Genomic DNA, 8,969 nt, shown 5'->3' on the forward strand with positions numbered 1-8,969 from the left:
GCCATAGTATCTGATCTTCCTATGGTTTACAGGAACCAGATTACAACCAAATCCCTTCTATTTTCTCTACTTTTGTCACATTGACAAGTATATATACCAGTACAAGTACCAGTGAAATTGTACTCTAACACTGATAAATTAATGCCTGCCACAGATGACAGGACAATAATTTAGCAAGAAAATGAGCTTAAGAGAAAGGCTGTTGAATACATTTGCCTAAACAACTCCTGCACTGGCCAGACTGCATGATTATATTCCCTGGGAAGCAGTTCAGCCAGTTCTTAAACTCTTCAGCTAAGACATGAGATCAGAAGGTGAGGGAGAGCTAATTTTTGCTTTTCTAAAAGAAAAAGAAAAAAACCCCATGCATCATGCAAAGTTTTCATGCTATTTTCTGTTTTGTTCTTGGTCATTGCTATTCTCAAAAAACATTTGGAGAAAGGCATAATGGGCAGGTGGTTGTTTTCTCCTACAGAGAAACTGGAGAGCAGGGCTGGGAAGTGTTTAGGCAAGTAAATCCCCTAGCAGACACGTCAGCAAAACAGGATCTGCTGCAGGACCCCTCAGGTCAGCCTCACCTGGCTGTGGCACGTACAAAGCCCAGCAGGTGAAACTATCAGGAAAGGGGAGGGAGGGTTGCTATGAGACATTCTGCCCAGGAGCTTTTGTTAACTCCTCAAAACATAAAATCACAACGCACTGGAATAGGACGTATTTGAATAGGCTTGCTGCCACGTGGCATGTTTATAACCCATATTTATAGTCAAAATATCACCGAAATACTAGACAAAAGCTGTTTAAAACCTGTGGCTCTTTGACCTGGAACATTTTATTTTCTTGCCCTTGGCAAGGCTTGCTGAAGGCTCAGTTGTCCTGCCTCACCTGCGCCCAGACAGAAGGGAGGAGTGGCACAGACATCACTTTTTCCTGTGGCCTGCCAAGCCATTGACACAGTCCTGAAAGAAACCTGGTACCCTGTCTGGTGGCACTGTTGCACAGACACCACACAAGCTGCCTTGCCTGCTATTTTTCACATGATTGTAGAATGCAATTAATCAGAATGGGGGGGTTTCCTTTGATTAGGTCCTGTGAAAACCAAAATAAATGGGGAAGGTATTAATATCTGCATGAGTGTGACTGAGCGAGTACATTTTGTTATTTGTTCCAGTGAGTTGTATAATCCTGCTTCCCAGTCATCCAAATAGGATTTATCATTGTCAACATGTTTTTCTTAATAGGATGATGCTATGAATTCATGTCTATGCAAGACTGGAAAGCCAGATTACATGCCTCAGGAGACTATATATTGGTTTTAGCTGTCAGTGACATCTGTTTTTTTCAATGAAAAGGACAGAGCCTTGAGGCCGTTTTAGACTGTGTGATGGCGTGCCCCATATAAGACCCCTCACAAACTTTGGAGGATCCACCCATTAGTGTTTTGTTTTTTAAAAAAGTTTTAGCTGTTTCTTTTCCAAAAGAAATAGTACTGTAAGAATGACACCTGGTAACCCTCCTGTTAATTCAGAAATTTGCAATACTAAATACAGGTTGGTGCATCTCCCCCTCCATGAAAATATCCTTAATAAGTGCTACTTCTCCAGGTTTCAGGTGTTATTCTGTGACATTAGTGAGATGGCCTGCAGTTACACCCCTTCAGAGGAGGAGCTGTTGCTTCTCATTAGCAAAAAATTTGCAACATATTGTGAGGGCAAATTTTATTCTCTTGCCACAGCAGCAGTGTAAGGGGACCCTGGGCTGATCATGAACCAGTTGTGAATTTTGACAGGAGTAAGTCATTATTAATCAAACCATCATCACACTACCGAAGTCACATTTCACCAACCCTCCTGAAGCCTTTCCAGCTCTCTAGAATCACATCTTCTGCAGCTGCAACCAAAGGGGAGGGAGGAGAACACATTTCTTTGCTGGCCTGCCTGGCAGTAGTGGCATGTGCTATCATGTGCCAGAACTCCACAGGATGAGAAAATTCTGACAGAGCTGCATTTTCAACTCAAAATGTCATATGCACCTCGCAGGACCTCAGTGAACTCTATCGATATATTGTGTGAGTCCCTAGTTTCAGCTAGAACTGGAAGGGTAGGAGGGTATTTTTTAAACATCTCTCTAAAATAGAAATGTACTGTTGCCCATCAACATATACTTTCTCTCAGAGCTGTGCATGGAAGGAACACAGCACGTAAAAAGAGCTGAAAATTTTGGCCATGCATCATTTCTGTGCATTGTTAAAAATAAAGTTCTGACAAAGGATAGTGAATTGTGAGAAGCTTTGTATTATACATAAATATGCCCCTGTGGGCTTCTATAGTCTTGGGTAACTCATATCTGCTTCCTACACATGTATTTTCTTATTATTATTTTATAATACTTAATATATAATATATTACATATTAAATTCTTTAATATAGTATGCAGCAATAATGATTGTAAGAATAAGTGTTGCTATTTCTACTCTCACTCACATATTTTCAGAAAGATCAGAAGGCCATGAAATCATCAAATGGTTTGGGTTGAAGGGAACCTTAAAGATCATCTGGTTCCAATCCGTTGGTGGGGACACCTTGCATTAGATCAGGTTGCTCAGGGCCCCACCCAACCTGGCCTTGGATATTTCAGGATTGGTCATCACAGCTTCTGTGCTAGTGCCAAAGAGCCGAGTCTGTTTCTGTTTATTTTGTGTGTGAGGGACTCTCAAAAGGGTCACCCTAGTCTTCTTAGCCTGAGTCTGACCAGTGCAGAATGAGGACCTTCTTGGAACTGCAACCTGCACAGACCACAGGGGCAGCCTGCCTTTGGTCATTCAACTCTTAGTAGGTAGAACTTGCATCCTTACTCAACTGCTTCAGCTCTTCTGTTTTGACCTGTCTCAGCTTCTGTCTAGGATAGGGGAAAGGATGGACAGGGTGGGAACAAAACGTTACCATACTCTCTTATCCCTCCAGTAGCTCATTACTGACTGTTTGAGTGATATAAAGGAGTCCTGACTCACACTGATTTCAAATTTAGGTGTGTGCTGAGCACAGAAGCAGCAAGAGCCAACTGTAAAAGGTAGAATGATTGCCTTCTCTGTTTGTTACATGGTATTAAGAGGAGGACACAAAATAGTCTTTGGTGGCCAAAAAGAAGAATGAAAAGCTATACTCTGATCATTGATATAACAGGAACAGATTGTATTTTCATATTTACACGTACAGACAAGGACCAGCAGAAAAGAGACAGACTAATTCAAACCCTTGAGAAATACAAGAAGGATCTTGTACATGGTCTTCCTGCCTCTCCAGTCAAGCGCAGAAGTATTTCTCCAAACCAGCAGAAGGTATGTGATACTCCGACAGTGTAAGACCTGTCACACAGGTGGCATTGAGCCACGGGGAAAAAACCATTTTCCCTTTAGTTAGCTGTGCTCTGTGGTGTGGGGAGTGCCTGAAGCACAGCAGTTATATTCAGGTTTGTTCGGTGTGGTTTTTTAAAGTCTAGTCAAGCAGAGATAATATTTGACTCTCAGTTTTGCAACCTGGCACCTGTCCTCCCACTGAACCATTTCTGTCCCTACATGGCCTACAGTGACAGGTACCCATGTTTTGTGACTAAAATATCTTCAAGAGAATACAGTGTATTCAAGAGAATGAAATTCCAATATTTTTCTGTGTATTCCCACATTTTGTGGTGTTTTACGGTATTCCCTGAATTTTAGAACATTACTTATTGGTAATACCAAGACTCTAAAGTAATTGATCCTATTTCTATATATTCTGCCAGATACCAGAAACTGGACAACCCCATACTAATGTGAGTAGACTTGTTCTTCACCAAATTCAGCCAGTGGACCTCACCTCAACAAATTCTTGCAAAACTTTTCACCCTATTATAGTCCAGTGTCTCTCTCAGGCAAAAAATTCCTCAGCAGACTATATTTAGATTGTAATACTTTCTATAATTGGAGAATCATAGTGGGTTTACCACTAGATTTCCAACTATATTGTTTACAAACATCATCCAGTTCAAACATGCATTATTTTGTTTTGTAAAATCTTTCTCCCAGTGAGATGAATAGCAAAACAATAGACCACAATTTCACCTGCGGAATTTGTGAGGAAAGCAGTGGCTCTGTTTGTCTTCAAACTCATGAGATGATGCCATGCTCCCACCTTCAAAGGCACACAGAGAGAACAAGAAGACACCATTGAAGGAGGACTGTGAGACTGCCATTGAGTCATCAGTTCCACAAGTGGTAATACACAATGTCCAAGGAAGAAAAAAGTCTCCTGTTCTCCCCCTGTCAGCCCTGGCAAGGAAAATGTGATTTCTGTAATTTCCCAAGACTACTTGCTGTTGGAAACATCATCTTAGTAAAGAGAAGGAAGGAAAAGGAAACTAGGTAGACTGGTTAATTAGCTCAAGCACAGTGGCAGGATGGCTTTACTAACTAACCACTAACTGTGGTTCCCAGAACTCATCGAGTCAGTTACACCTCTTAAAACCAATTGAGCCAGTTTGAAACTGTTTCTTAAAACTCCTCCTATGTGAACTACTTTGTAGGAAATAGTGAATTCTCATGCAATTTATCTGTCAGTTTTGTTCTTTAACTTACAGACAGACGGGGCACTGTTGGAAAATGGTCACCCATTGTCTGGTCAGAGCAACTATCCTAGGACAAAGAAAGAGCAGCCCCTCTCTGTATCATGTCAGAAGTTCACTTCAAGGACTCTGACGCTGGCTCCTGCTGCAAGAAAGGCTATCCCAAATACTGCTCTGTATGCTTTGTCTCAGACGCCTGTTCACAGTCCTAGTGCCCACCGATCATCTGCTTCACCCCTCCTGCAGCCTCACATGCCTTTGGGCAGTCACAATAGGAAGAAGGCATTTCAAAACTCTGTTCATAAAACCTACACTGGGGACCTCCTTGACAAACATGCAATTTACTTTACAGAAAAGAAGCAATGTTTTACTCCTCAGATCTTGAAGACATCACATCAAGCTTTTCTTATAAAATATAAGTATTATAATCCTCCTTCCAAAAAAAGGAGCTCCTCCCCAGGCACATCATCGATTAAATCAGCAGGCATCAAAAACAAAAAGAGAGAAGGCTTGCACAGGTACTGACATCAATGCTAAAAGTTACACAATTTTATTTTCAAACACATAATTTGAATCATAACTCTTTCTCACTGTGCTTTTAATCTTTCAGATTTTTAGAGGATGAACATATGAGACCACATTCTGCTCACTTTTCTCAGCAGCCAGTTGAGGTTAGTGCACCAAGTGAGTTTCAAAAAAAAAAGGGCAGAAAACACGGCTCACACACAAAAGTTGTCCTGGTTACGTGGAAATGAAATGGATAATGGATTCAGTGGCTTTGGGGAAATCTTTGTTAAGAACAAAACCAAAATATTCAACTATCTCATGAGAAGCGACTATGGTTGTAGTTGAGGAATCCAGCACATAGGGTTAACAGGCATCTGTGAATAAAACAGGAACAGCTAAAGTAACTGGTCTCCCTGAGAAACACCAAGGAGACACTATGTGATGTGGAAAACAGTGTATCCCAACACAAATCTGCTCTTCTGAAAGCAGAGCTCTTTCCTAGTTGACTGAAGTCTTGCTTTTTGGTTGGTTTGCAGTCTTTCATTCCATCTAAATAAAAACTTAGAGCCCAGAAATATCCAGGCAAAGTGCTATTCACTCAGTCTACAGTCACTACTGTAGAATGCCCTGCAAGATTTTATCTGGAAATTACATTCCATTAGTCATCTGGATTTTCAAGATGAATGGTGGATTGATTTAGGAAATTTTAGTGCATTTAAATATCAGGGCTGCTTAACAATAGCCAAAGCCATGCATGATAGAGAAGTTTTGTATAATTCCTCGGCCCACATGCCCCTTTATAGAAGCCATCCTAAATTCCTACACAGCTCAGCAAAGGAACCACAGGCATGATTTGCCTTGTGCTTGATAGTGCTAATTCAGTCCTTGTTCCAATTACCAAAACCTTCATGTAACAATATTAGCAAGAGAAGCTCCTGTTCTCATTTGATGACCTGATCTGATTTTCTAAGTCCTCTTTCAAAACCACAAATGTATTTTGCATGTCTGTCTAACAAAATTGCTGTTGTATTTATATGGAATCTGTAAAGATTGTCAATTTTGACAGAAATTCTGGTTTTCTTTATATTAGCATCATTTCTTTCAGGTTATACAAGCTGGTTTCCATTTCTGCTAACATGAACCTACCCAATAATAATACTTGTTCATTATTTACATGAGTGATTGACACACAAGATGTTAATTTCACATGAGCTGAAATGTGATACAGTTGTGATTTTGATATGTTGATATGAAATCAGATTATTTCCCCTGGTACTTCGAATGGAAATAAATAATGGAAATAAATAATAGTAATACAAAGATATTTAAACAAATTATTTGCTTTTTTCTCCTTTTTATTTTTGTGGCAGAACCATGAATTGTGGAGTCATGATTCTGAAATGCCATTTACTCCAGGATTACAACTTGAAGAATTGTAAGTCAGATGTTCGTTTGTCCCTTTTAACTATTTCTAAGTTTCATATCAAAATATTAAAGTAGAAATCTAGAGGAAAATTGAAAATATGACACAAGCTCCTATTACCAATGGCTGTATGCAGTGAGTAGAGGGATTCTATTGGCAATAAAGGATTCAGCTACTTGCCTGGGAAATGTGATATCAGAAAGTTGGAAGAACTTTTTTGGGTCATGCCACCCCTCTTATTGTAGGCAAGCTAAATATATTAAGACTAATTAATAAATAAACAAAATTAAAATTATCTTCTGGTACCTACACTTTGTTCCCTTGAACGAATTTTACCTGATTATTCACAAAAGACATAGATCTTTTAGGTTAATCAATTAATGGATTAGAATATTTTGGGAACTGATCAACAGAATTGTCAGAATCAGTAATTTTAGAACTTATAAGCCTGATTAGTAAAAAAATGCAGACTAAGGAATAGATGAAGCAATTTTGTTTAATTACTTTAAAACTACTGCCTCTTTAGTTGGTATTTTACACCTTGTTTGTATTCCATGAATGTTAGACACTGACAGTTTGTGTGTTTGTACAGAGAAGAAGAGTACCTTTGTTTTCTCCAGGATCTTACAAATGATATTTTGATTAGAAGTTGTTTCCAAAAAGAGTAAGTGCTTTGCCTTTAATATTTATTCCTTTGAGAAAGAAAGTTTTGACAAATCAGTGTAAAGAATTGGTGGTTTCAATGACACCAAAGTGTAACTCTGATTCAGTTTAATTGGATGAATACTTTTGTGACTGCACTGTATGGGAGTCATGATCTAAACAGTGTAGCTGAGTAGAAAATACTCGGCCAGCCTTGTATTTCCCACTGACTTCTAGCAGAAACATGGAAATATTATATTTGCTAACCCTGTTCTCAAGATCATTCCTTTATACAGGATGGTGATGGATGTTATTGTTACAACTGTCTCATTCCAGTTCCCAGCCAAACTTGAGCTGGCAACCCACGGAGTCTTCCCTAGCAAAGTTCACCAGAGCAAGATTCTGTGTTTAGAGTTCTTCCTCCCTGCTATCAAAGCAAAATAAATAAATGCAATGATTGCTTTCTTTAGAATATGTGCAGTCTCAAGTTAATGATCCACACACAAAGGTTAGAGCCAAACACACATCATGATGCCTGTGTCTAAATTAAGCAACTTCTTCTGGGCTCATGTTCTGTATATTCTAATAGTAAGTCAACACATTTCTAATATTGAGAGAGCTGTGATAAACCACAGACCTTTTTATAGCCCTGCTAAAAGTGACAAAACTGGGTGTCCCTTTCCTAAGCAATTTCTTGCCTGCATCTTAACTGGAAGAAATTCCTCCTTTGATAGAGAATTTTACCTCAGTGTTTAGGATTTTAAGTGTTTTCATGCTAGAGGGGCACCAGTCCCTAAAAATCAATCCAGCTCAGCCTGACACCACAGTATTTCTTTTTCAATTTAGAGGATTTGAGTTATAATCCTTAAGCCCCTTTTAAAGAAAAAATTAAGTGGCCATTGACACAAGTTGTTAGTTTGTTTTCTGAGCAATCAGTTAAGGGTAAGAGAAGTACCTCCTTCCTTCTAGGTATTTTAGTTTTCAGCAAACATAAGGTCCAAATTAGAAGTGAATTTTCTGGATACACTGGGAGGAGCACTAGCAGATTTGAAAGACACCCATTCATTTACATTGAAAAGGTCACAAAATATGGCACCAGCCCATACATACAGTAAAAAAAAAAGTTAAGGGTTTGTGTGTTTGTGTCCCTGCTCAGGCCTGCAGGGTGAGAAGACTGCTCCACTGGCTTTAGAGGGAGTTGGTTTAGATGCTGTGTACTCCTCCCTCGAAAAAAGTTTACTAAAAATCCATGAAAAATCATCCGTTGTGTTCTCACACTATCTCTAATAACAGAACTTACTTGGTCTGCAGAAGAAAAGTTTACAATCAATAATATACTTTCATTCTAAAGCACAAGATGAATTTCTAAACAGGTTTCATGTCTAACTAGGAAAGAGACACAACTTATGGCCTTAGCTACCCTGCAGGATTAATATTATGGACACATTTTAAAGTCTCCATGTATTTAGGCCAGTGTTACACAGATAAAATCATGAATGCCCTCTCAATTCTAATATGCAGTATAAAACCAAACAAGCTCTGCTGAGCCCTCCAGCTCATTGCAGACATTGCTGAAAACACAACAACTGGGTTAAATGTAAATGTGATTGCAGAAGCTGGAGATCTAATTTCCCTAGTCAGATAGGTCTTTATTTTTACCAATTCACACATCCTTTGCTCAGAGCTGATCATGGCTCTAAAAAAGTTATGGAAAGAATTTCCAAAGACATCCCCTTTTCCCTAGTACACCTATTAAGCAAACTAAGAGCACAGAAGGCCAACCTTCAAGGTTTCCCTAAGA

The 8,969-nt window shown here is 39.1% G+C and overlaps 1 protein-coding gene across 1 annotated transcript; it reads left to right on the forward strand.

The window, feature by feature from the left end:
- The first annotated feature begins 1,916 nt into the window (after nt 1–1,916).
- Nucleotides 1,917–7,612, forward strand: LOC120749765 (spermatogenesis-associated protein 7-like). Its single transcript, XM_040057422.1, has 8 exons — nt 1,917–2,065; nt 3,213–3,334; nt 3,778–3,807; nt 4,612–5,114; nt 5,207–5,267; nt 6,474–6,538; nt 7,119–7,190; nt 7,465–7,612. The coding sequence occupies exons 1-8, from the start codon at nt 2,017–2,019 to the stop codon at nt 7,610–7,612; spliced, it is 1,050 nt and encodes a 349-aa protein (XP_039913356.1). The 5' UTR covers nt 1,917–2,016.
- The last annotated feature ends 1,357 nt before the right edge of the window (nt 7,613–8,969 follow it).

The sequence above is a fragment of the Hirundo rustica genome, chromosome 3, assembly GCF_015227805.2.
Source record: "Hirundo rustica isolate bHirRus1 chromosome 3, bHirRus1.pri.v3, whole genome shotgun sequence".
NCBI classification, from domain to species: domain Eukaryota; kingdom Metazoa; phylum Chordata; class Aves; order Passeriformes; family Hirundinidae; genus Hirundo; species Hirundo rustica.